General features: G+C 52.3%; 1 protein-coding gene across 3 annotated transcripts; it reads right to left on the bottom strand.

Annotated features, from left to right (window-relative positions):
• Positions 1-368: 368 nt before the first annotated feature.
• otogl (otogelin-like) lies at positions 369-27,981 on the bottom strand. 3 transcript variants are annotated; one of them, XM_084672178.1, is made up of 59 exons: positions 27,909-27,981; positions 27,551-27,593; positions 27,236-27,281; positions 26,953-27,031; positions 26,769-26,861; positions 25,124-25,278; positions 24,425-24,546; positions 24,123-24,328; positions 23,091-23,215; positions 22,741-22,847; positions 22,510-22,616; positions 22,297-22,422; positions 21,883-21,991; positions 21,748-21,794; positions 21,117-21,262; positions 20,550-20,676; positions 20,173-20,350; positions 19,964-20,088; positions 19,597-19,806; positions 19,174-19,342; positions 18,890-18,964; positions 18,687-18,730; positions 18,272-18,431; positions 17,824-17,931; positions 17,571-17,709; positions 16,742-16,879; positions 16,443-16,589; positions 16,183-16,302; positions 15,870-15,986; positions 14,682-14,838; positions 14,316-14,342; positions 13,882-14,061; positions 13,522-13,800; positions 13,272-13,389; positions 13,027-13,106; positions 12,549-12,742; positions 11,850-12,359; positions 11,169-11,346; positions 10,794-10,936; positions 10,286-10,309; positions 10,083-10,175; positions 9,625-9,814; positions 7,059-7,276; positions 6,663-6,804; positions 6,330-6,515; positions 5,930-6,142; positions 5,680-5,784; positions 5,429-5,536; positions 5,147-5,248; positions 4,956-5,060; positions 4,602-4,642; positions 4,421-4,484; positions 4,100-4,278; positions 3,787-3,891; positions 3,496-3,615; positions 3,341-3,386; positions 2,523-2,594; positions 1,287-1,366; positions 369-1,157 (listed from the first exon to the last, which is right to left on the bottom strand). In XM_084672178.1, the coding sequence occupies exons 1-59, from the start codon at positions 27,979-27,981 to the stop codon at positions 957-959; spliced, it is 7,701 nt and encodes a 2,566-aa protein (XP_084528304.1). In that variant the 3' UTR covers positions 369-956. The 3 variants fall into 3 exon arrangements, with proteins under 3 accessions (XP_084528304.1, XP_084528302.1, XP_084528303.1); XM_084672176.1 differs by having other exon boundaries at positions 11,850-12,742; positions 27,203-27,281; XM_084672177.1 differs by lacking the exon at positions 2,523-2,594 and having other exon boundaries at positions 11,850-12,742.

Raw genomic sequence — 27,981 nt, 5'->3', positions numbered from 1 at the left:
GATTCATGAGAGGGCAGACAAAGCCAATATCCAGTCATACCATTTAAAGACACACACACACGCACGCACTCACAGCTGGGGGATACTCCCACACAGTAATAACCCATTGGGAGTGAAAGAACAACAGATGTCAGCACTGTGACGGCTGCTTGTGGACTGAGCATGTGTGTGTCCAGGCTACTGAGTGACCATCACCTGAAACTACAGGTTTAAGAAGAGGGAACAGATTGGCCAGAGCACGAGACAGTGGGTGACAAACATCCTGTAAAGTGTGAGTCAGCCATACGGGTGAGGCACACTCGGCTAACTCAGAGAGGGTTGGTTTTCTAGGACAAATGGAGACAGAATGAGACACTCTCAGTATTTTATTGGGTTATATAACTTAGAAATGCAGATTGAATTGCAAGCTAATCACATTAGTAATTGATTAGACTTTCCGAAAGGAAACCATAAACCGTTTTTTGATCAAATCAGGGGACACACCTATGGTACACATTCAGACCTTTGCTTTTCTACAGCACATTTTATCAACAGCATACAATCATTGAATTTCCGAACTTATCTATTAACATTAAATGCATCAATAACCTCAACTGCTGTGGTTAACTGTTTATAAACTGTTAGACTTAAGATATGACCCTACCAGGTTCTATACAGAGTTTGTGTCATTCTAAGGCACCAGACAGCTGCCTGTGTTGCCACAGCAGACTGTGTGATACTGAAGGCTAGTGCTGGCTAGTTTACTGTACATGTCTCAACCGTCAACCCTCTCCTATGTTCCTTTGTCCTTTTGTTATAGCTAGTCTAGATACACACAGGTTGTAATCTCTACAGCTAAGACTGGGACATGTATCAATATTCTAAACTTCTGGCCCCTCTGCTCTCACTTTATTACTATTTTCTCTAAAATAAGCCCCAAGCTCCAAGCTGCACACCTCTCCCTGCCTTTATTCTCTCTAGTTCCACTGGCATGAGCAGTCCAGGGGCTCCTGGAAGTTGTAGTCCACGAGTGTGGAGTTGCGTGAGCAGTATAAAGTGACAGAGCGCGTTTGTAGTCCGCTTTCCCTGCAACATTTACAGAACCGTGCGTGGCTGTTGATGTTGAAGTTAAATATGGTTGCCGAAGGACACTTTCCATCACATGAATACACTGTCACCTAAGAGAGAGAGAGAGAGAGAGCGAAGGAGAGGGACAAAGAGAGAGGTTGGGAGAGACAAAATAACATACAGGTGTAATTCAAGCCAAGCGCTGAGTTCTCTCTGGTTCCTCTGTTGCGTCCTCTCACCGGGGCGTTGCTCCTGCAGTCATCCTTTCTGATGGTGGTGCGGATGGCAACACGCTTACATGTCTTACCGTCTTCTTTACCTGCACATAGAAAGATTGACATAGAGAGAATATGCTAACTAACATACAAGGAAACGCAGACACACACATACACACTCAAAGCTTCGATCCACAGGGCCCTGCCCGTCTCACACACTCAAAGGCCTATTGAACAGGGTTCATTGTTGCCCAGCAGTGGGGGCTCACTTTGATTGACAGCTGGATGACCAGGGGGCAGCTCTCACGCCAGAGATCCAGCTTTCCCATTGGCTACTGACCTGAACTTGACCTTATATTCTAACCAATCAGTGTTTGACACAAAGGGGTGCCCAGGATGAATGGAATGTCTGAAGGCAGCACCATGTTTAGAGGCAGTAGCATGGCATTGAGCTAGAGTTGAACATAATCTCAATGTTACTCTGGGGTACTCCTCGCTAAACAGTTCTATTTTTCCACCTTTTATCCTATCTTTTGTGAGACTTTTCAATTAGATTCTGTTGAAAAGAATAAACATATTATGTGATTGTTTACATGTGGGTTACAATGTGATTTACAGTGGTTTACAGAAACACAGGTGGAGAAGGAGAAATAGAGAATGACATATAGAAATATATATACAATATAGAAAGAGAAAAAGAAAGACAGACAGACAGACAGACAGACAGACAGAGAGACAGAGAGAGAGAGAGAGAGAGAGAGAGAGAGAGAGAGAGAGAGAGAGAGAGAGAGAGAGAGAGCACAAAAGAGCAAGAAACAATAAGAGAGACAGGGAGACAGACACAGAGAGAGACAGACAGACAAGGAGAGATATAGAGGGTTCCAGAGACAGACAGAGAGACAGAGGGAGACAGACAGAGGGAGAGAGAGAGAGACAGAGGGAGAGAGAGAGACAGAGAGGGAGAGAGAGACAGAGAAAGCAAGAGAGAGGGAGAGAGAGGGAGACAGACACATAGAGAGAGACAGACAAGGAGAGATATAGAGGGTTCCAGAGACAGACAGAGAGAGAGAGGGAAACAGACAGAGGGAGAGAGAGAGAGAGACAGAAGGAGAGAGAAAGAGACAGAGAGGGAGAGAGAGAGAGAGAAAGAGAGACGGAGACAGACACAGACACAGACAGAGAGATAACCCTCCACAGTCGGGAGGGTGTTTCTCAGTGTCAGGACACAGCGTGAGGCTGAGAGGTGGAAGGTGGCAGTACCTGTGTCACAGTTAGTACTACCAGTGGGGGTTATGGGGTTAACGGTAAACGGTAAAAGACCCACTCCAGAACCTGGGAGGAGCCGTCGGGAACGAGGTTGGTCGGTTAAGAGAACGTTAGGAGAACACACAGGGTTACGCTTGCTTTAGGACACACAGATGAATGGTTACATACATGAACACACAGACCATTGACCCCAGTGCAGTTGGCATGCACGTGATTTCAAACCCTGCCTCGGGCAGCCAGACGACCGGTCACTTAGGGGGAAACTACACAGCAGCTCAGCAGGGAACAACCCTGCCCCATCGCACATTCTCATTGGCCAGACTCTAACCATGGAGCATCCCAATTGGCCAAACCGCGCAGTCACCCATAAAGCAGGCAAGCAGAGCCAACGCCACGAGAGGAAGACTTGGTAGCAATGATGTTTCTATGTTTATCGATGCATTTAATTGACGGTTAATATTGTAATATTGACATATTTTATTGGTCGATTCTCAGTTTAACCTCAGTACGACAATATTTTTATCCTTCTGTTTAAAACATGATCTTCTATCCCTTAACGTGTGTCTGTCATAGCCCACCTGAGACCTGGGGCTTGACTACATGTTACAGTTTTGGCTATACACACATCTATGGAGCCACCACTCAAGCATGGAATTCGGGGAGTTAGGCCGACCACAGGCTTTAGCTCCACCCTCTGCTGCTAAGGCCACCCCCCAAAAACACTCAGCCAATAAGCCCATCCACTGCCAGGCAACAATGCGGCCACCCATCTGATTGACAGAAGCCAGAAGCAAATAGGACTGCTGACTCACATGTCCTGCAGCAGCCGTCCACGTAGCTCTGCACCACCCCTCCATTCTGCAACGACAGCACAGAGAGGAACACTTAGAGGGCAGGTGTGTGTGTGGGTGGGGGGGCAGCAGAGACATGGGGACCAGCCCAGGCCAGACCGCCGGGGGCTACAGACCTGCAGGCACTCTGTGTCGTTGAAGGGGGGGCAGACGACCCCGGAGGCCAGAACCACGGCTCCAATCGCCGTCTCCATACAGTCGTACCTTGTGCAGTTATCCACCCAGGAACTACCCGACTGAGGAGGGAGAGAGAGAAAGAGAGAGAGAGGGATAGTGTGGCGGAGAAAAGTACTGTCATCTCAAAGAACATCTCGGTGGTATGGCAAGTGTGTGTGTGTGTGTGTGTGTGTGTGTGTGTGTGTGCGTGTGTGTGTGTGTGTGTGTGTGTGTGTGCGTGGTTGTCTCACAGCGAAGAGCTCGGTGGTTCCGTTGTCATTGGTGAACGTGCAGGAGACGTTTTTGCAGGAGCCACAGCACACCTGTGGGTCCGAGGACGCCACATACACCTGGTGCTGTGGAGAGGAAGAGGAAGGAGGAGAGGGAGAGGAGGAGAAGAGGAAGAGGAAGGAGGAGAAGGAAGAGGAAGAGGAAGGAGGAGAAGGAAGAGGAAGGAGGAGAGGGAGAGGAGAAGAGGAAGAGGAAGGAGGAGAGAATGACCTCATTAGATATCTTGAGGGTCCTCGTTCAGAATTTCCACCATATGAAACTCTCAGGCCGTACCGATCCACACTTCTGGGAGCAGTTGACAAAAGAGATGTCCATGGCATAGAAGCCAGTTTGAGAGTCTTTGTGGGTCAGACAGTTCACAGTGTAGCACAGTTCTCCCTCATAGGACTGAACCAGGGACTGGCCCGGACCCAACACCGTCACACCCTGAAAAACACACACCTCCTTCTTCTCTACACACACAAGCGCACACACACACAAACACACACAAACAAACACGCACATACTTACAAAAGCCACATTTCTTATCATGAGGGAGACACAGATTTCACAGAGGGTGATGTGTGACTGTGTGTGTGTCTACCAAGCACTCACGGCAGGTGTAACGGGGACATCCACACTGACTGCTGCTGTCAGGCACCTCCATCTGCACCTCCCCCTGAGAGAGGAGAGCAGAGTCACTGAGCCGTGCTGTCACGCTGTCCTCCCCTCCAGAGGGCGATGGATGGACAGACGTTCGCTCTGTGTGAGGGGCTCCTGGAGGGTGCTTACTTACCATCAGGCAGACGGGGAGAGAGCTGTCCTCGCACTGGCACTCTAAGAGAGATCAACATCAAGGTTCATACGGAATGCAAACAGCTTACAGGAAAGAGCCGTGAAACTGTGTGTGTGCGAGAGAGTTTGTGAGAGACAGTGTGCGCGTGTGTTTAAGAGACAGTGTGTGTATGTGTGCGTGTGTGTAAGACACAGTGTGTGTGTGTGTTTAAGAGACAGTGTGTGTGTGTGTGTGTGTGTGTGTGTGTTTGTTTGTGTGTGTAAGAGACAGTGTGTGTGTGTGTATCTGTGTGTGTGTGTAAGAGACAGTGTGTGTGTCTGTTTAAGAGACAGTGTGTGTGTGTGTATACTTTACCACAGTGGTGCTGTGGGCAGCAGTGGCCGGGCATGGTGGTCTGGACCACGGTCAGACCAGGGGCACAGCTCAGAGATGACTCAGAACACATGTTGACATCACACACTGGTAAGACACACACACACAGTTGTCAGCGAGAGTTCTCCCAGTCCAGACACACACACACAGGACCTCCAGAGCTACTAGTTTACCACAGTGGTACTGGGGACAGCAGCTGTTGGTAGTGTTGAGGTCCACAGCCAGAATCTCTCCGTGAGCACAGGATGGGACAGGTTCTATACACGACTCACACACTGCAGAGAGACAACACACCCGCACACACATACACACACACACACACATACACACACACACACAGTGCTACAGTATCAGGCCTTAGCAGTAGTATACTGTATATGCCAGTAGACAACCTGATAGTGGTCAATTCAATGTGACAGGATGGGACAATGTGACAGGAAGCAGTGGGACCCTACCACACAAGAACGAGTAGCAGCAGGACTTGTCTTCCCGCACCTCCACTAGGAACTGATCTTCCCTGCAGTCAGGGGCGACGACAGGGGGACACGCCATGGGGTTGCACTCTGGGGCGGACCAATCACAGCAGAGTAAAGTGAGAGGATCGCCCATCGTGATGTGTCGGGAGCAATACAGACCATCAGTGACACACACACATTCGCGCATGGATACGTACACACACTCGCTCGCACACAGCACCGGGGCTCACCACATCTGTATTCTGGACAACAAGAGAGGGCGCTGTAACCAATCACAAGGTGGTTTCCATTGTCACACGGCGGAACCTCGCTCTCACAGATGGTCAGATTGCACTCTAAGAGGGAAAGAAATAGAGACAGAGAGAGAAGCCTCAAGGCCATTAGACTGACCACTCAGTGGACCGACTCAGCCACAGTTCCACCACGGATCCAGAAGGTCGTGGGTTCCAATCCTGGCGGACCCACGCCGCCTCGACTCACCACAGATCTTCTTGGGACAGCAGGCTCCCTCCTCCAGGACGTCTAGGACGTACTCCCCCTCCCTCTCGCAGAGAGGAGCGGGGCTGGAGCTGCAGTCCGGTTCCACCGCCACCACCGAGCCGTTCTCCATGCAACGGTACAGACAGCAGCCACGCGCCGAACCGTTCCACACCTCGCCCGGGGAACGGGGGGAACCCTCGTTGTCCGTACACACTGAAGACACCGGAAGTGCCACCCGGGAGGTCACAACACACACACACGGCAACACACACACGACACGCTCTTACCGCACCGCTCGTCGGTGACGCAGTAGCAGGCACGCAGTAATACGCACGCACACACACACGCACACGGCTCCTCGGTGACACACTAGCACCCACGCAGAAACACACACTCTTACCACACTGCTCCTCGGTGACACAGTAGGGCGAGTCGGCCCGGTGCAGGATGGTGCCGCTGCGACACACACACTCCTCCCTGATGTAGGAGCAGGTGGTCTCCTCGTAGTACTCTCGGTTCTGGCAGGTACGGCTGGTGCAGGTGCTCACACAAGGACGGTACTCCTTACCGGCAGGGCAGTGCAGAGCTTGGGGGACGACGGAACGAGAACGAGGCTTACACAGAGTCGGGAGTTGAGGGAGTTCCAATGTGTGCGCAGTACAGGAAATGGGAAAAAGGTTTCCGCCCATCCAGACTGGTTGTGTTGCGTGTGTGTGTGTGTGGGGAGCCTTACGGCAGAAGTTGTTTCGTCTCCAGCTGATGCAGACTTGGTGTGTGTAGCAGACCGCTACGTAGGCTGCCAGGAAATCACACTGGTGGTCCTTATAATGCAGGTCCCCTGCCCACATCACGTCACAGAACTGCTCTGGAGACACCTGGAACACACACACACACACACACCCAACACAAGCGGTTAGACCTAAAAGGCTGTGAGTTACCAGAGTTACGATGGTTTTTTAAATCGCGTGTACGGGTCTCTGTGTGTGTGTGTGTTCATGTGTGTGTGCGTGTGTTGACGTGTGTGTCTGAGTAGAAATGGGGTTGTGCGTGTGTCTTTACTATGCGTGCGTGGGCTGTGTATCTATGTGTCCTCATCGAAACGCGAGCGGGCGTGTGCGTGTGTGTGGACCTTGCTGTGGCAGGGTGAGAAGGCCCTCTGGCGCAGCATGGAGATGCAGGGCGAGCAGTCCCCCGTGGTGCAGTTGTCTCCTATCCTGCGCGTGTGTTCCGTCTCCTCCGAGGTGTGGACCCTCCAGGCCTGCAGGAACAGCCCCATGTCGCCCACCTCGCGCACCACCGTGCCGTTGGGCAGCTTCAGGTCGTCCGCTGGGTTCCCGTCGCAGCAACCTGGCACCCCGGGGGGGGAGAGGGACGTCAGCGGGCCGGCCGCGTTCGCTCGCTAAGCTGCAAACGCCGCCGAAGGGTTTGTATGCATGGCTGTATGTGTGTGTGATGGAGTGTGTGAGAATGTGCGTGCGTGTTGGAGAGAGAGTGGGGCTGTGTGTGTATAAACCTGTGTGTGTGTGTGTGTGATGGAGTGTGTGAGAATGTGTGTGCGTGTGAGAGAGAGTGGGGCTGTGTGTGTATGAACCTGTGTGTGTGTGTGTGTGTGTGTGTGTGTGTGCATTAGGGATGGTAAGATTTACCGGTTCGCATGGGTGCATCGGCATAAAAGCTCATGATGCGATGGCCCGGATCAAGAAAGTGTGCACCGGAAACAATGTGGGATGAAATCGCGATCGCATCGTTTCTCACATTTTTGCATCGGTAAATCCAATGTATTTATATAGAATAGTGGCAAACACCTTTAGTATTTAGAAATGTGACCAATGATTTGTGACCAATAATTGTATATTTAGATAGATTCCTTCTCTCTAACTGTTTCTTAAGGGCGCTCTCATCTCCACTGCTATCAGTGGCCGATTCTCGTCAAGTCGCTCGGCCAAGTTGGAAGCGTGTTCAGGCGAGTGTTATCATGGCGGAGGAAGAGTTACACGTTCCTACGAATTGCAATAAATCCAAAGTTTGGCAACATTTCTGATTTTCTAAGATAGATGGTCAAATTTGACCCATGCAATTGGCAAGATATGTTGTGCTGCTATAAAGTACACAGGCAGCACGGCCAATTTAGGCAGTCACCTGAAGAGGCTACATGGTATTTGTGTGGAGACGTCTGCCTCCCCCTCGGATTCAGCTATGGCTACAGTCAGTGGCTAGCTCCACCGGTACCCCTAGCAAGAATGAGCTATTCTCCGAGAGGGAGAGCTGAGTAATTGAGAAAAACCTTAAAGTAGGACGGATGAGTTCAAGTTAGTGTGTGAGGTGTTCTGACAGTGTTTACAGCAGCTTGTGACTGCCAGTAATAGTTTACCCTTTTTTACATTCAGAGAACACATACAACAGGAAAGAAGGACTGGTTTAAGGCAAGGTCCAGGCCTGATTTTATTTGATCTTTTAACAGAGACTTTAATATGTGAAGTCAAATGTTCACCTTTTATTTAGCTTATGATTTGCTGTCTGACAAGTAAATAAATCATTATGTACCATATTAAATTGCATCGCATCATATTCTTTCGCATCGCATCTCATTAAATCGCATCGCGTCGAATCGCACTGCATCGCAATAGTAGTTGCTTTTACGTATCTTTAATGTATCTGTCTGAGCACTCCACCCAGCTGCTAGTTGGACTACTGCAACTCGCTGCTCGCTGGTCTCCCAGCATGTGCAACCCGCCCTCTTCAGAGGATTCAGAATGCAGCGGCCCGCCTGGTCTACAATCTACCCAGACGCTCCCATGTTACCCCGCTCCTCATCTCCCTCCACTGGCTACCCATCAACGCCCGTATCAGATTCAAGACCCTGGTACTGACCTTCCGAGCAGTGAACGGGACTGCACCCATCTACATCAAGTCTCTCCTGCAACCTTACACCCCCACCCGTCACCTACGGTCTTCTTCAGACAACCGCCTGGTGGTCCCACCGCTCAAGACTGCCCGGTCCCAACACAAGCTCTTCTCCTGCCTGGCGCCCCAATGGTGGAACCAGCTCCCCACCTCCATCAGGGACACTGACTGTCTCCCCACCTTCAAGAAAAGGCTCAAGACGCACTTGTTCCGGGAGTACAACGGCACTTAAGAATGCTTGGCTGGATTTGTTAGTTTCCTCCAGGATCACGACGACTCTTATTGAGTGACTTGTTGCTATTGTATTGTAGGTTAGATATAACGAAGTTAAGTCTTGTACTTGCTGTGTAATATTTTACTGTTGATTGTTATTTTACAGGTACAGTCCTGCACTTTTGTGGTTCATGTTGTTTTATTTGTAACTTGTATAACTACATGCTCTTATGGGTCTTCCCTTTTGGCACTTGTTTAGCTTTTTCACAATGTATGCTTCATGTTTTGGCTGCTTGCAATGTTTGGGACTATCTCGTTGTTATGTTCAGTGACCTATGCTCTTTTGTAAAGCTCTCTCTTGGAAGTCGCTTTGGATAAAAGCGTCTGCTAAATGAATAAATGTAAATGTAAATGTATCGGATTGTTGGCAGTGCATCGAGATGCGTATCGCATCGTCCCCAGTGATGAAAATGCACATTCCTAGTGCGCATACATAAACGCCGGTGTTTACGCACTGCGCAGTTGTGTGTGCGTGCGCATGCATGCATATACTTGCGTGCGTGCGTGCGTGCGCTCACCACAGAGGCCTCTGGTAGGAGTCGAGGCGTTGCTCGGCGCGGTGTACTGCAGCACCATGATGCCTGTGCTGTGGTACCACTGGATGCTGACCCCTCCAGGGGTCTGGATCAGGTACATGCTCCCGGTGTCGTCCACGTACAGAGACTGGCGGGAGAACGGCAGGCGAGCCGCTATGTGGTTCACGGACACCTGGACACACGCAGGGACAGACGCGTGCAGAAACACACACACACACACATGTAGACACACACACACACACACATGCAGACCAACACACACACAGAGACATGTATACACACACACACACAGACAGAGACACATGCAGACCAACACACACATGCGCCAAGACAGACACACGCATGCACACAGACATGAACACACACGCGCCAAACGCACAAAAGGACCGCGTACGCCATTGAGGAGTTGGGTCAGTGTGATTCAGCGAGGGGTCGCTCACCTTGCGGTCGAGGCGGTTGAGGATGATCCTGTAGGAGGAAGTGGTTATGTTCAGCTTCTTAAAACACAGGCCGGAGGTACCACCCGTTGGGCTCTTGAAAGGAAGCGTTAGAGAAGATTGAGGAGGCCCAGAGGATGGTACACACGTGTCACTCAGAGCTCCAGAGAAAAAGCGTCAACCAGAGAAAAAAAGGGTCGACTTACAGGCCGTCTGATAGAGTTGACACTCTGTGGAGGAAGCACAGGAAACACACATCTGTGATTAACCGCCACATTAGACTCCTCTGTTGTCTGACTAGGTTGGTTTGGGTGCAGTTCTATGGGCATACGTGAAGCCCTCTGTGACATGGCTTGTGAGGGCTAAACAACGTTCATTTGATTTGATCCTGTAGCTCACGTACTGTACACACAGGAGCACACTGTGTGTAAGTGAGTGTGTAGCTGGCTGGTATATCAGTGTATGTGTGTGTACCTGGCAAGTGTATAAGTGTTTGTGTAGCTGGCTGGTATCTAAGTGTGTGTGTGTGTGTGTACCTGGCTGGTGTATAAGTGTGTGTGCGTGTGTGTACCTGGCTGGTGTATAAGTGTGTGTGTGCAGCTGGCTGATATATCAGTGTACGTGTACCTGGCTGGTACGTGTGTGTGTGTGTGTGTAACTGGCTTGTATGTGTGCGTGTGTACATGGCTGTTGTGCGTGTGTGTGTGTGTGTACCTGGCTGGTAGGGCACTTGTCCACAGTTCCTATGATGTTCTCTCTGGGCAGATGAACCAGGATGTAGGAGCCGTTATCATAGAGAGCCACGTTGTTCCCATCAAACGTGATCACGCGCAGGTCAGACATCACCGAACAACGACCTGCCCCACACACACACACAGGATAACACACACGGGAGGTGAAGCCTCACGGTGTGCGCGCGTCGTGCGCGAGTATGTGCGTTTCTGTGTGAGAGCGTGTGTACGTGTGTCGGCGTGAACACGTATGTGTGTGTTCACTCAATGCGAGCGCGTGGGTCTGCGTGCCAGTGTGTGTGCCAGTGTGTGTGCGAGTGCGTGTGCCAGTGTGTGTGTGTGTGAGGGCGGCTCTCACAGGGGCACTGCCACTGGGGGCAGCAGGGGTCCGTGCTGGTGAGGATGGGCAGGCCCAGCAGGCTACAGTGTGGGGCCGTGGTGCTGAAGCGACAGAGGGCTGACGCGTTGTGGAGGAGCAGCTCTCCGTTGAAGCAGATCAGCTCGGCGCACTCGTCGATCCTGTAGGAGTAGGGCGGCTGGGGAGGGCACACACACACACACACAGAAATATAGACGTACATTCGCACCCACACACACAGGCATAAACACACACACACACAGAAATATAGACGTACATTCGCACCCACACACACAGGCATAAACACACACACACACAGAAATATAGACGTACATTCACACCCACACACACAGACATAAACACACACAATGAATGGACGTACAGGCACACACATCTAATAGGGAACCTGACGGTGCAGGAATAGATAGATGTAGTTAGACAGAGGTTAACATGACCCCTAGCTGTTTGATGGCTTCCAGCCTTCTCACTGGGGGAATGTAATGGGAGTTCAGGGTCAGACCCAAGACCGGGACCTCTCTGTCCCACAGATTTACAGCCCAGGTGTGTGTGTGCATGCATTATATTGCCAGTTTAGACCCTACCTAAGCCCACAGTTTGAAATTCCTATAGGACACACACACATGCACAAACAAACACACACACGCACGCGCACAGACTTACTGTACAGGGGGATGTGGGCAGGAGGAAGGGAGGAAGAGTGGTTGCTATGCTGACTTCTTCAGGTGTGGGAGAAGTTTCAGGGCTGGTGGCTGTTTCCGTGGTTACGAACGTGGACTCCGGGGTCTCAGGAGGCGATGTTGTGGTCGTCATAACTACAGTTGTGTCTACTGCCGTGGAGACAGAGGTGGTCTCTGCGGCGACGGTGGTCCGGGGAGGGAGAGTGACAGGGGTGGTGGTGGTGACAGGGGTTGGAGCGTGTGTGAAGGTGGTGGTCCAGGCCGAGGTGGGCTGTGTGGAGGGGAGGGGAGGAGGGGGCTGGGTGGAGGAGGTGGTGGGGGCAGGGGTGGTGACGAGGGGGGAGGGGGTGGGGCTGGAGGTGGTGGAGGGGGTCAGGGTGGACGGAGGGGCAGGGGAGGAGGGCGGGGGAGGGGTGGAGGGAACAGAGGGGGCCTCCGTGGTCGGGGTTTCCGTGACGCCTGTGGTTACCGTGGTCACGGTTGTCGTGGGTGCCTCCGTGGTGCTGGTGGGTACGGGAGGGGTGGGGGGAGCGGGTGAAGCTGTAGGCGGGGTGGGGGTGGTGGAGGGGGAGGGTGGCGGAGGAGGAGGAGGAGGAGGGAAGGGAGAGGGGGTGAGCGTGGGGGTGACACGCTCAGTGACTGGGGCTGAACTGGGAGTAGTGGGAGCACTGGTGGACCGTGCGGTTGTGGTTGCGGTGCTAGCTGTGGTCGGGGGAGCGGTACTGGTGGTAGTGACTGTGGTTGAGGTTGTGGTCGTAGTCACGGTCGTGGTGGTGGTGGTGGGGACTGGAGTTGTGGTTGTGGTTGGGGCGGCGGTGGTTCGGTTAGACCGCGTCACGAACGCAAAGGGGGTCGGAGTGGGAGGGAGAGTGGCACCTAAAGAGAAAGAACTGAACTCAAACAGGGGCAGTACTGAACCTGCAACATTAAGCCTGTAATCCTTGACTGAATATGCTATGTTTTTGTTTCATGTGTGACTTTGTGCCTGTCTGATCGTAGTCATTCATGTGTTCATGTGCAACACATTGGTCTACTGTTTTTAATAGAGCTCTATTAATAATACATTGATTCATTGATTGATTCATTGATTGAATGAATAGTGGTAAAGTGTTGCCCAGGTGTGATTCATGCAGGAGTCATAACCTTCTGTGTGGACTTACAGTCCTCTGGGTAGACACACCTCCTCGTCACCTCATCCAGGACCATGTTTTTGGGGCAGCGTGGGAAACAGCCTTCCACCCTGCAACGCACGCACACACACACACATACACACACCCACACATCAACAACCACCTGTCCATACAAATTCACATGCACACATACAAACACGCACGCACATGTTTACACACACATCTTGTGCGCGCAGGGGTGCGGAGGGGGGGGGGGCGGAGGGGGGGGCTCTTACGGGGGCAGGAAGAGGCAGCGCGTGGCGTCAGGGTCGCTGCATGTGCGGACGCAGGGACTGGCGCAGGCTTGGTAGCGCCACTCACACATCATACGGTACGGGATGACAAAACTGCTCTCTGCAGGGTGGAGGGAGACACAGGGAGTATCACCACATGATACTTGGTGTTGCCAGCATTGAGTGTAACTCTCCATGCTTCAGACATGTGTGTGTGTGTGTGTGTGTCTCTGTGTGTATGTGTGTGTCTGACCCTCCAGTGTGAAGCTGCTGCTTGTCTTAAAGGCCTCCGAGTTGTCGTATCTCTGAGCACGTGCAGTAACGCGAGTCAGTGTCAGGAACATTCCCGGCTGGCCAATCAGCTCGTAGGAGGCGTGGCGAGGCAGGAACAACCCCTGGTGCTGGATGAAGGAAGCCTTGCGACCAAAGTCCTCCTCCCGGCTCCAATGCTCCAACTGGAGCCGTCCACGCCCAGAGACAACCAGGAAGTAGTTTGGACGCTCTGCAGACTCCAGAGAGACCACTGGGAGACCTGAAAGAGAACGTGGGATAGGGTGAGACGTCGGTCAGGCATGTGTGTGTGTGTGTGCGTGTGTGTGTGTGCGGTGCCCACGTGACGTGCGGTCTTTCAGCAGTCCTGAGGTGATCATGAAATTGAAGAGAAGTCCTGGAGGAGGCAGACCCCTGGAGCTCTCTCTGACCAGAGGGAACACCGAGCCACTGCTGCGATTCACCCCCAGCATGGTGTCGTTGTAGCCAGCACTGACCAGGGAGAACGGCCCTTCACCCAACTCTGCACGGGAGACATGGGTGGAGAGAGAGAGAGGAAGAGGGAGAGAGAAAGAAAGAGAGACAGACAGAGAGAGAGAGAGAGAGAGAGAGAGAGAGAGAGAGAGAGAGAGAGAGAGAGAGAGAGATAAAGCAAGAGGGAGCGAGAGACGGAGATGGAGACAGGAGGGAGGGAAAGTGAGAGACAGGAAGGGACTGAGTATGGCCCTCAGAATGATTGTTATTATGTCTTAAACAAGTCTATGCTCTCATACATACCCTGGTTATAGTATTCACAGTCATAGGCTGGAAAACGGGACAACAATCAAAGGTTAGAACTGCAGTGTTAAACACATTCCTGTCGGTTGATAAATGAGTGGAGGAGAAGAGAATACTACGTGTTTGAGAATGTGCGTTTGTGTAGTGTATCACCCCACACCCAGAAAGATTGTGTTTGTGTCTGGGATTGTGTGTGGCTGGATTCAGGGCGTCAGGTGACCACCAAACGATGTGGTGACAGACATCGAAAGGGATATGAGAGGAAAGGGGGGCACGCAACCGTGGAGCGATAGCTGCTGTATACCAGGCTGAGTGTGTGTGTGTGTGTGTGTGTGTGTGTGTGTGTGTGTGTGGGTGTGTACTCACGGCAGACCGAGGGCGACCTCCAATGGACCGTGACCCCCTGCTGGCAGCATTTGTGTGCGTAAGCAGCGATGGAGGTGCACAGACACTCGCAGTCCCCCCCGCGGTTACAGTTGCAGGTGTCCGTGAGACAGTTCCTATAGAACCAGGCCACATCCACCTGGGTGGGTGACACACACACACACACACTCTGTGGGAATGGCAGGTCATTGTTCAGTAGGCGGATGGAGGACAGGGGCGGAGGTCATTGGGAGGTAGTGTTGATCAATTATGCAGACGAAGGATGAGCCCGGACACGACAGCACAATGAGATATGGGTCACAGTCATGGGGGTCGGATGAGCGCTGTCACACACACACACACACACACACACACATCAATAAAGGGATGCAGAGAAATGTGTGTCAGTCTGAGGTCTGCGTTATTTGTTCGGAGAAAGCACGTTCCAATGAACTATCGTTATGATTGGCACTGATTCTAATTCCACACTCAGTTATTTCAGCTATGAAAAGAATCCATGTATCCGGCGCGGAGCGGATGATCTGACCTGGTCTTCACCCTAGGAACTGGAGATAGGAAAGCTGTCTCTGTCTTAACCCTCCCACATAGCTTGCACCTGCCCTAAATGGCTGACACGGGCAGGATGACTGGGAGAGCATACCTCCGTTAAGAAGGTACAGTCACTGCTGACTGCCCAATCGGACTCAGGCAAACCTACAGCGCCATCTACTGGACACATAGAGAACGGCACAATAATGCCGTTAAAAACCACCCCCAAACAATAAGAGGCGTGCCCACTCTGGATTTTCAAATGCGCGTGCGCTTGTGTGTGTGTGTAATGGCGATTGTGTGTGAGTTTGAAATGTGTGTGTGTGTGAGTGTGTGTGTGTCTGTGTATGTGTGTAGAGTATTAGATGTCTGTGGTATTTGGTGTTTATCTCTGAGGAATAGAGCTCACACACCGGGATCAGATAAGAATCGTTCCCATAGCCCCCCGCCAACCCAACCTCCCCCACTGTGAGAAAGATAACCTTTACGCAGCTGCTAAACACTCCTACCACACTGGCGTGTGTGTTCGTGTGTGTGTGTACGTGCGTGCGTGAGTCCGCGGCGTGCGTGAGTCCGCGGGCGCGTTCGTTTGTGTTGCGGGCGTGTATGCCGTGCGGCACGAGTGCGTGTGCGCGTACTCACCACATTGTGACAGGGGGCAAAGACGTCGCTGTAGAGCAGAGCACACTCTCTCTTGGCGTACGGCTGTCTGCCGAGGTCCCCTTCACACGGCCGCTTCACCACGTAGTCACTCTCACACTGACACAGACACACACACACAGAGGGAGAGAGAGTGTCTGCTTTCTCTTAAATATCACGGCAGACTCCAGGGAAGCCTAGGCAGACGGGGGCTCGGCAGAGTGAGGTAAGTCTGGGAGGTGGGGGGTGGGGGGTGGGGGTGGGGGAAAGAGATGCATCCAGGTATCAGTGCCGCTACTGTACCTGCTGGGCCTACCTGTCCCAGGGCCCAGCTGTCCCCGAAGCTCTGTGCGTTGTTCACCTCCATGTGGCTGGAGGTGGTCATGTCGTTCACTGTCACGCTGTCAAAGTTCCCACACAGCCCGTTGAGGAGACCCTGGGCACGTACACGTACACGTACACGTACACACACACACGCACAAAGACAAACACGCAGACATGGTCAAACTGAGGTTGAATCGAGTTGAAACCAAGAGTTTCAAACTCAAACTCTTTCCGACAAGTTGACCTCCTGACCTTCCATTGCGGCCCGGCTCGGATGTGCACGGTCGTTTTGCGGTCCCAGAGCACGGTCAGGTCCTGGTTGGAGAAGTGGACCACGGTGTAGTAGCCCGCCTTCCACAGCTCAAACTCAGACCCTCTCCCTACCACAGTGGCAGGGCTCTGGAACAGCGGACAGAGACACCAGGTCACCACAAGGGTCAGGAACACCAAACAGGCCTCCCAATCACCCCGCGAGTCCCTTTGCGAGTCGACACGAGCGGGGAGGTGTGTGTGTGTGTGTGTTTACGTGCGCGTGGGTGCGCGTGGCGTACAGGGTTGCCCGAGTTGTCGCTGAAGTAGATCTTGGTGAGGCCCACGTGGATGACGAGCAGCTTCATGCACACGATGCCACTCTCGTAGCAGTCTTTGTTCTGGGCTACGATGGACACGTCCGCCCCGTCCCCGACGCTCTGGAGGCACAGGAAGGAACCGCACAAAAGAGTTGACGTCAGCACAGAGCCCTTTCATTCTGCTGCCTCGTTCCTCCAGGGGGACCAAGATGGCCGCCGGTGGGCAGGAAGGCAGGCAAGCCGGCCACACAGCGGTGGTTTGAAGTGGAATGTCGGCTAATTCTTATTCTAAGATCCCTGAGAGCTCGGAGCCCTGGGGTTTGGGCTCAACACTGCTCTCTTTGTGCCTCTACAGCCTCGCACCGCGTCCGCTGGCGTCCCCTCAAACCACGCGGATGCACACACATGCGCTGGGGGACACGCACGCACAGACACACACACACACACACCTCACACGGCTCTAATTAAAAACCACTCTCTCCCTCCCGAGATTAGAAAAGGAGAGTCCGTCGGATCCGCTTTCCTAGATCCCAATCAGATACAGTCAGGAAGCAGGAGATAGGCTCTTCCCCTCGGCCTTCCCCCCCCACACACACACCGCTCACGCACGCACGCAACACACACACACACACGCGCATCAACACGCAACCCTCCTCACACACGCAACTAGCGCACACGTCCATACACACACGCATTCAGACACGTCCACACATCCGCACGCACACCCGCATGCACATCGACACACAACATTCCTCACACACAACACTCCTTTCTCTCTCACACACACACACACACACACACACACACTGACCTTCAGCAGGTAGACCTGGCAGTCTGAGTAGTAGTCATATTCCAGACCATCGAAGGTGTGGTAGTGTCTGTCGCTGTAGACGGTACACACTGCCGGGCAGGGAGAGTAGCTGCAGTTGAAGTAGCCCCTGTGACACACACTGAGGAAACAAAGAGAGAGGGGGGGGGGGGGTGAGAGGGACCAGGATACTACACAAGCATGTGTGGGGAAGAGGGGCTTGGTTGGGGGTTGGGTGGGGGGGGGGTGTGGGTACCATCTGTAGCAGGGCGTGTCCACTGTCTCCCCAGGCAGATACTCCAGACCCAGCCAGGCACACGGACAGTTATCTGGGTAGTAACACTCCCCATGGTGCAGAACCAGCCTACACACACGCACACACACACACACACACACACACACACAGTTTATGTATCCTTAGTATAGTTAGACCACATATTTACATTTAAGATTCCTATATGTTTACTGTATGCACCTTCCTGCCAAAGCAAATTCCTTGTCTGGGCAAACTTTCATGGCGAACAAATCCCTTTCTGATTCTGATTCTGACAGTAACAAATCCTCAGAACAGAAGAACACGATCGAGAACTTGCCCCGTTCGTGCGACAGACAGGGGGCGACAGAGAGCCCGGGATAAAACAATCAAACCCGTTTTCAACAGGTGTGTGTGGTGTGTTACACCGGGCTCGTCTCGAGGGTCTTACCCTGGGGGGCAGACACAGCCAGAGACGCAGGGGGTGTTCGGAGGACAGGTCAGGTTCAACATCAGGTTACGACAGGTGACCTCACAGGCAATGCCTCCTCGCTGGTCGGTACAGCTGTGGTACACCTTCCCCTCAGGACACTGCCCTCGCTGTGGCTCCTCTGAGACACACACGCGCGCGCGCACAAATGTATACACAGACATGTACACACACAAACACACAGTCTGGTCTGGGAAAGCCTTTCAGTAGGGAGTCTGGGAAAGCCTTTCAGAAGGGAGTCTGAACAGGCGTGGGAAATGAGCTCCGACTCTAGCCACAGAGCTATGAATATCAGTAAGAACAGAGCTTGAAACGGCCCTTTGTTGCCGCGGGGTAACGGGGAAGGAGAGGAGGAAGGACGGAAGGTATGGTTTACCTCTCTCCTCTGGCACGCACTCCATCTTCCCGTTCCTGCACAGGCTGTCGAAGAGGGAGCGAAGGGGAGACGAAGAGAGAGGCCGAGAGAGAAGAGTGCGATGCTGTTACGGAGTAAGGCTTGACACGTCCAGAAAGATGTAGAACATCACAGTCACTGTCCCCCGTCCCCCTCTCCTCCCCCGAGCGTGGATGCTGACTCACCAGGGGCCAGAGGCGCTGAAGGACACCTCCCCCGGCTGGAACACCCCTCCCATGGAGTAGCAGTGGCACTGGGACCTGGGGGGGGGGGGGGGGGGGGGGGGGGACGACACAGCACAGGACATGTGACCGGTCACCATCGGCTCCACCTGTCAGTCTATCTCTGACAGCAAGGCCAACACTCACCTCCGCCCCTCCGGAGGCACACCTCGCAGAGAGGATTCATGTACGAGGCATGATAATGTGTGTGTGTGTGTGTAATGTGCGTGTGTCAGGGGAAGGCTCACTGCTGCACGCAGCGCTGCCGCGCGTCGTCGTAGTACGTGGTGTCGGTGCAGCCGCACCCCTCCGCACAGTCGTCACGGCTACACGTCTCGGCGATGGAGAGGGAGCGGCAGGAGCGGCCGCAGGAGGACGTGCAGGAGTGGTACAGCATCCCTCCTAGACACACCACGCCTGCACACACCACACAACACACACACATGGACACACCACACACACACACATACATGGACGTACACACCAGACGCATACACGTTCACACATGTTGAGGTCCAGTACAGTACACGCCTTCTGCCCTCCCCGAGACTCACACACATGAATGACAGTAACACACACGACAGACACAAGGCTACAACGAGCTACATTTAAGTCCGAAGCCACTCCTCGTGGCCCCCAGAAACAAACCCCCCCCTCGCTTAGGGACGTACCGCACTCGGACACGTGCGCTCTGAAGTTGACGGAGACGCCGTGCTTGGAGCAGAGGTAGGCGTAGTGGGCGAGGGCCGTGCACAGGCAGGCGTCGCCACAGCTGCAGGCCTGGTAGCGACACTGCTGCTGGTACACGGAGGGACTGATGTAGCCGTGGCACGGAGCAAACACACTGCCCAGAAGCACCTCACACAGGGAGGCGTAGAACACTGGTACACACACACACACACAAGCACACATACGCTGTTTTTAACGTGTGTCTGTTAGAGACAGAAGGGTTAAGGGTGTGGCCCGTTTGGACGTCGCGCACGCACATAAACACACACAGCTTTTCATACGCGTTAGTGTTGCCAGGTTGGCGTTTACCGTTGTGCTGGTTCATCTCACAGGGGTCGATGATGGGCAGGTTGACAGGAGCAGAGCAGGCAGAGGAGACCCTCCAGGCGTTAGCATGTAGCTGGGGCGTCCCTTCGATCATCCCTGCAGGAGACCTGGGGAGAGAACGCCATCATCAGCCTGGCTCAACGTCAACACTCTCTAACATGGCAACGGCAGGAAACGGCAGGTCTCCTCACAGGAAGTCATCGCGCAGGTTGCCGTTGAAGGTCCCGCACAGTCCGAGCGTGGAGCCCCGCCATTGGCTGTCTAGCTGCAGGTAGACCCGCCCCCCGCGGCCTCCGAACTGCAGGCGCAGCCCGAGAGACGCCTTCAGCTGCACGAACACAGACGTCAGCCGATGCACCTTGACAGCATCTGCACACACAGACACGCACACACACAGACACACACACAGACAGACAAACATACACACACAGACACACACAGAAACACACGGGAATTCACATCAAACACACTGTTTATCACCAAAAGCTTTTCCTTCCACTTCTGTTTCTGCTGCTGCCTATGTGAATCCTGTAGAGATCAGAGCAGCTTGACCCTGAGTGTGTCCTACCGTCAGCGTAGGGCAGCACGGGGGCGGGGTTGACCCCTATGAGCACCTCCCCATCCCGGGTCAGAGTCACCTGACGACTCACGTCCTCGTCCAGCACCACCGTCACCGACTGGATACACACCTGCTGCTGCTCACACACGTAAGACAAGGTCACCTCCAATCAGGGTGTGTGTGTGTGTGTGAGATATATATATATATATATATATATATATATAGAGAGAGAGAGAGAGAGAGAGAGAGAGAGAGAGAGAGCGAGGTGGAGAGAGAGAGGGAGAGAGAGAGAGAGAGAGAGAGAGAGAGAGAGAGAGAGAGAGAGAGAGAGAGAGAGAGAGAGAGAGAGAGAGAGAGAGAGAGAGAGAGAGAGAGAGAGAGAGAGAGAGAGAGAGAGAGAGAGAGAGAGAGAGAGAGAGAGAGAGAGAGAAAAGAGAGATGGGGGAGCATCTCTGCACAGAAGGTCACACACAGGAGGAAAGGTTACCTCTAGGCAGGTGGTGTGTGTGTGTGTGTGTGTGTGTGTGTGTGTGTGTGTGTGTGTGTGTGTGTGTGTGTGTGTGCGTGCGTCTGTACCTCTGCACAGGTGGTGTACTGCAGTGTGACGGTGAATCTACTGCTGCCGCGGCTCTTAGCCAGGACGTACTGACATGCTCCTGGCTGCAGGAACATCCTGCCGTCAAACGACGTCACAAACACATGACCCACCACAGAACACTCTCCTGGAGAGAGAGAGAGAGAGAGAGAGAGAGAGAGAGAGAGAGAGAGAGAGAGAGAGGGGGGGGGAGAGGGAGAGAGAGAGGGAGAGAGAGGAAGAGAGGGATGGGTGGGTGGGGAAAGAGAGGGAGAGAGAGAAAGAGAGGGAGGGAGAGATAGAGAGAGACAGAGGGAGAGAGAGAGGGAGATGGAGGCCGAGTCCCAGAGAGCAAGAGAAAGAGAGAGAGAAGAGTGAGGGAGATATTAAAAGACAAAGGGGGCGAGGACAGTGAGAGTGAGACAAAGGGAGAGGGACAGCGCGAGAGCGAGAGAAAGAAAGAAACCGTGAAAGAGAGAGAGAGAGAGGTGAAAAGAAAAGAGCTGACTCAGTGACACCCAGCTATGAGACACTTTACCAGCTTTCCACCCTAATTCGGCTGCTATAGAGCTGGCCTGGGGCCGCTAACGTTTCCGCAGATACTCCCATCTCTGGTAGCTCGGGGTGGCTCACCTGTACAGTTGCTCCCAGTGCAGTTCCACACTCCCCCCATACACACACTGCAAAAACAACACAGCTTTCCGTCAGCACAGTCAAAAACCAGCGTCGACACGGAGATGCTGTACACTCATACACACACACACTCACCACACACTGCAGCCCTGCTCCAGTACATGTCCTTGTGTGTATGAGGTGCCATGGTACACACAGGGGCACTGAGACACGGCGATACACGTCCCGTTCTGGAGAATCAGACCTGGAGACAGAATCAACAACAGAGACCTGGAAGTAAGCTGGTGGAGAACTCAATGGAGGGACAGGGCGTTAAGTGGCTGAGCGGGTAGAGCATCGGGCTTGTAATCTGAAGGTTTCCAGTTCAATTCCCGGCTAGTGCACATGTGGTTGTGTCCTTGGGCAAGGCACTTCACCCTACTTGCTTCAGGGTGAATGTCCCTGTACTTACTGTAAGTCGCTCTGGATAAGATCTTCAACTAAAGACAGAGCAATGGAAAGAAAGGCTATAAAGTGTGTACTTTTGTCTGTGTTTGTGCGAGTGTGTACCATCGGGGCAGTAACAGCCGTCCAGGCAATGCAGGTTGGTTCCAAGACACTCCTTCTCAAAGGTGCAGGTGGGAGGACAGCAACTGATACAGTCTCTATGGACAAAACTCTCCTCGCAGCCGTCATCTGCACGCGCACGCACACACACACGCAACGACTCAGCAAATCAGCGCGAGACATGGAGGGGTGTGTATGCCGTGTGTGGGTTCTTACTGCAGGAGGGGAAGCTGTCTCTCCACTCTCTGACGGGGTATCCCACGTGAGAGCAGGCACGCGTGTACTCGACCAACACGCGACAAAAGGTCTCCTCGTCATCTGAGCTGAACACACACACCGGCCAACGTGCACACACACAAACATGTACTTTGCTGTTAGTACACAGAGAGAGTCGTTGAGACAGGTTATGGAAGAGAGAGAGAGACGCTCTGGAGTGTGTTGACTTACACACACAGGTCAGAGACACAGCTCGCCACGAAGGGGTTGGGGTCGATGTTCTCATGGCAGGACAGGAAGGGGAAGAAGAGCAGAGCGCTGCACTTCTCTATGGCGTCCTGCGAACACACACATACAGACACGTACACACACACATATACCGACATAGAGACACATGCACACATATATACACACATGCACACATTCAGACACACGCATATATACACACACAAGCACACGCACACACACATCCTCAGAAGAACACACGCACATACACAGAAGCACACGACCCATCAAGGAGTTGGACACACACCAGATCTAAAGCAGGGGTCAGCAGTAGGGGTGTGTGGTGTAGATCTTACGTCCATGTCGGACTCTGACTGGCAGGGACCGCTGAAGTCCAGGTCGACTGAGGGACAGGCTCTCTCATGGGGGAGGTCCAGGGACCAGCTGTTACCAAACACCACCGGCTCCTCTGTCAGCACACCTGCACACACACACACACACACACACACAAAGATATTGGGTACAGCTTTGCTTGTGGGGATTCAAAATTCAAAATCCTGTTTTCACTTATCCCTCACCCTAATTTTAACCCTAATCCTAACCTTGACCTAACCTTGACCTTAACTGTAACCCCCAAACCTATCCTGAACCCTAAACCTACCCTTAGCTCCTATCCTTACACACAGACACACGTTTATCCGTCTGTGCAATGCAAGCTACAGCAAGAAAAACAACATGAATATCGGAGCTGAGTTAGTGAGCTGTAACAATGGACTATGATTGCAGTTGTGTGTGTGAGAGTGTGGGTTACGGTGTGTATATCGCCTGAGATAGAAAACCATGTTTACTCGCTCATCCCTCACACACAAGACTCACACACCTCCTCTATTCTCTCCTCTTTCATCTCCTCCTCTCTTCTCCTCATCTCCTCCTCTCCTCTCCTCTCCTCTCCTCCCCTCCCGTCCTCTCTCCTCCTCTCCTATCCCCTTCTCTCCCCTCCCCCTCCTCTCCTCTACACCCCTTCTCTCCTCTCCCCTTCTCTCCCCTCCCCTCCTCTCCTCTCCTCCTCTCCTCTCCCCTTCTCTCCCCTCCTCTCCTCTCCCCTCCCCTCCTCTCCTCCTCTCCTCTCCCCTTCTCTCCTCTTCTCAGACGTACAGCCCTGGGTCAGGTTACAGGACCTGGGGGAGAATTCCTGCTCCTTACAGCTTGACAAAGACAGCCTATCAGCATGGACTGTCTCCCCTGCCCGTCCCTCCCTGGGTCCTCCCAGCGCCACCGCCGCCATAATTGTCTTGATGTGGTGTTGAGAGTAGAATCATAATAATTGTGAGTGATTAGGTGAGGAGAGACTGGATAAGAGGGGGAGTGGCCGGTCAGGCTGGTCCTACCTCGGGGAGTGGTGAGGTCATCGCTGGCCAGGTGGTTGAAGTTCCCACACAGGCCACAGGGGGCGCCCTGGTGCTCCTCGCTCATCTTCACATACACTCCGGAGCTACCGTCCCATGCCAGCGAGAAGCCAAACACACTCTTCACCAGGAGGTAGTCAGCCAGGCGCTCAATGAACACACCACCCACGGTCTGGGGCAGACTCAGCCTACACACACACGTCACGTACTCACACCCTTATTGGAACAACATGAAAATATGAGGGGGGAAAGGCTAGAACAGCAACAGCCTCCCTCACACATACCTGCGGCCTCCTTGGTGGACCTGGTACCCTGAGATGTGGATCTCCTCCTCGTTGGGGAAGAACAGACTGAGAGCCCGAGGACATGAGTACACACTTCCCCGACAAGACCTACTGTTATGAACCTGAGAGGACAGACAGACAGACCGGCAGACAGACAGGCAGGCAGGCAGGCAGGCAGAGAGAGAGAGAAAGAGAGGGAAATAGAGAGAGAATAGGATAGAGAGAGAGAGAGACAGAGAGAGAGAGAGAGAGTGAGGGAGAGAGAGAGAGAGAGAGAGAGAGAGAGAGAGAGAGAGAGAGAGAGAGAGAGAGAGAGAGAGGGAGGGAGGGAGAGGGAGAGGGAGAGGGAGAGGGAGAGGGAGAGGGAGAGGGAGAGGGAGAGGGAGAGAGAGAGAGAGAGAGAGAGAGAGAGAGAGAGAGAGAGAGAGAGAGAGAGTGGGAGAGAGTGGGAGAGAGAGGGAGAGAGAGGGAGAGAGAGGGAGAGAGAGAGAGGGAGAGAGAGAGGGAGAGAGAGGGTTAGGATTCATTTCTGTGATTAAGATGAGCCTGTGTGTGTAATCAATCCAAAAAAGAAAAACTGAAATCCTGTCCCAGAGCCCTTTAACAGAACCGTGGCATGTGGAGAAGCACTGAGTACAGTACACCTGCCAGCCAACCTCAGAGATGCGTGCGTTGTGAAGCGGCTCCAAGTCCTCTTACCCAGACAGTGTACTGAGGCGTAGCAGAGTGGCAGTCTTGGGCCAGGATGTAGGAGCATCTTCCAGGGTAGTAAAAGTAGATGCCATCAAATGTCTCATAGTGGTGCTGTCCCCAAGACCTGCAGATGCCATCCCTGTCCTGACCCTGGTTAGGGACTGGGCAGCCATGACAGAGACACATCCTATCACTACTAAATAGAGGTGACAGACTGTGCACAACTGCGTTCAAATCAAACGAATGACAAAAAAGAAACGTGATTTATCTTATAGATGCTATAAAGCAAATTCCATCATTTGCTTCTCAATACATTATATACTTGTGAAATGAGTTCCTGAAAGCATGTGCAAAGCAAGAAAACTTTGTTGCACTGAAATGTGGAGTTAGACCGTTGAACAGTTTCTCTTCCATTTTCAGCTCAGATTTTGTATAGCCGGGGCAAAAACCCAACCCATTTACGTCACAGCTACCTATCTACGTCAGATCACAGACGGTAGCATTCTGTTATTCAGCTGGTACGATGCAAAGACAAAGTAATTAACACATACAACACTCAGAGACTGCAGGTAGGTCTGTTCTGATATCTGCAATTGATTTAGCTTAGCGTTACTGTTGTGGCTAAATTCCATAAATTCTAGGGGGCGGAGCTTTAGCTCCTTTAGGTGACACACCCCCCGGCCCCAGTCTCAAGCAGAAAAGACTGCTGATTTTCTCACAATTTCAAAGCCTAATTTAACATACTTATCGGTTGGGTTTTTTCATTCAAATTTAGATGGGTCGTTAACAACACATTCAACACTCATTTTCAATTCCACTTTACAGCATCTTTAATAGTGAATCCTCAAATGGACACTTTTACCATGAACACCGTGACAGACTCTTTCATCTCCTGTCCCATCCTAAACCCTACGTCCATGCCTATGTGGGTGGGCATGTGGGAGGGTGCCAACTGTCTAAAAGCAGCTCAGTTTCAGGAAACTCCCTCATCCTGAGCACACCAAGCCAAGACTGCACTGCCCCATAGCCAGCTTCCCAGCATGCCCCCCCCCACACACACACACACGCACACAACCATGCCACTAGCTTGGTCCCATATCTTTACATAAATACAGGATGTATAGAGTATGAACACATACAGAACTTGCTGAATACAGGACAAACTATATGGATTGTTGGTGGCAATGTGGCCCACAAAATGTAAAGTGGAAGTGGGGTATAACCTGTACAGTGCCTAACTGTCTAGGAGTTGGAAGTAGACATCTGATGTATAAGGACTCTGTAGTCAACAGAAACTAGAAACCAGCTACCTTCTAATCCTACTGGCTTAGTCACAGACGCTACATTTAACTTATAGGTTGAAGGGAACCTGTGTGTGAGTGTGTGTGTGTGTGTGTTTGTGTGCACAGTGCGTGTATATAATCTGTGTGAGTAGTTTATTAACATTTGCTGACTGATGTGATAGTCTGACCAACCTCATAGAATTACCAACAGCCCCCCCCCCCCCAGACACCCACACACACATCTTTCCCAGACAACACGGTTCAACTACAGTACATATGACCTTTTGTGACATATGTGCTCTTTGAAAGAAGATGGAGAGGGTGTGTGTGTGTGTGTGTGTGTGTGTGTGTGTGTGTCTGTTACTTACTGATCTGGCAACGATCTCCCAGGGCCTGAAACTGGGCACAGTCACACACTCCGTCCTCCTGACACCAGCCTCCGTTGAGACATCCACAGTACTCTGGGACGAACACACACGGATGACTATCTGTGGAGGCTGTCACGGCGGACATTGTGTGGGTGTGCGCGCGCGTGTGCGTGCGTGTGCGTACCTGAGGAGGCGTCTCTGGCTGTGTGGTTGTGAAGAACGCCGCGAGGAAACGTCGCTTCCGACAGAAGAGGCCTAAAAGTCTGGAGGAAACCAATGACGAAAATGACCGAGATCAAACTGTGGTCTCCCCGTCCATCTCGGGGCGTGACGTGTGTGGACCTGATTCTGCGTGTGCATGGTTGTCTGCGTGTAGGCTCTTCAAAGAGGGCTTTGTGCTGCCTCTGGTGTTGTGTGTATGAGGGTGCCCTGACCTCCACTAGTTCTCTTAGGTATAGTGTACCAACCTCCTCCCCAAGGAGATCCCGTTTCCTCCGAAGTGCATTAGCCCTTCTGCAGTCACAAACACACACATTAGGGGGATAACAACTCCGGGGGAGAGTTAAGTGCACTTTACACCATTTAGCGGCATACGTGCACACTATCACATTTGTATATGTGCGCACGCACACACCCATACACGCACCGGGGCACATATACACAGGATGATGACTCCTGGTCGGATGTTAATTGTAAAAAAATTACTTTTATGTGAAACCAGCAGAATAATACAGGACATTTAGGATTGAATCAGGAATAATGGAGATGGTTTTCACTCTCACCTTTGCAGTCTTCCCTCTGCCTCTGATAGCTGGCTGTGAGCTCCTGAACAAAACAGATACTTTCCCCAATATTACACATCGACGATTTTGGCCTAACAGTTTTAACGCTGGGATCAAAATATTTTTCTTTTATGATTATGGAGCGGGTAATTTTGCTAGGTTGTTACATTAGAAGGTAAACTGTTCACATCAAATAAATAATCTCAGTCAAAGTCAAAACAAAGTATTTTCTTTATAAAATACATTTCTTCGTCAGAGCAATAAAAGTTAAACTCTTGTCAGTGGAATTGAATAACGCGTTATTTTTTATGACGGCGCAGTTTCCTCTGCATGAACTGAATCTACTAGACAAACTTACCCTCTCTTATAAGCAGTTGAAGTATTGATAACGATAGAAGAAGAAACTGTTGTTCTATCCGCTTTACGTTCAT

Source organism: Hypomesus nipponensis, chromosome 14 (genome assembly GCF_054491055.1).
Source record: "Hypomesus nipponensis isolate SF chromosome 14, ASM5449105v1, whole genome shotgun sequence".
In the NCBI taxonomy this organism is placed as follows: Eukaryota; Metazoa; Chordata; class Actinopteri; order Osmeriformes; family Osmeridae; genus Hypomesus; species Hypomesus nipponensis.
The sequence above is the reverse complement of the archived record's forward strand: the minus strand, read 5'-3'. Positions and strand labels throughout refer to the sequence as shown.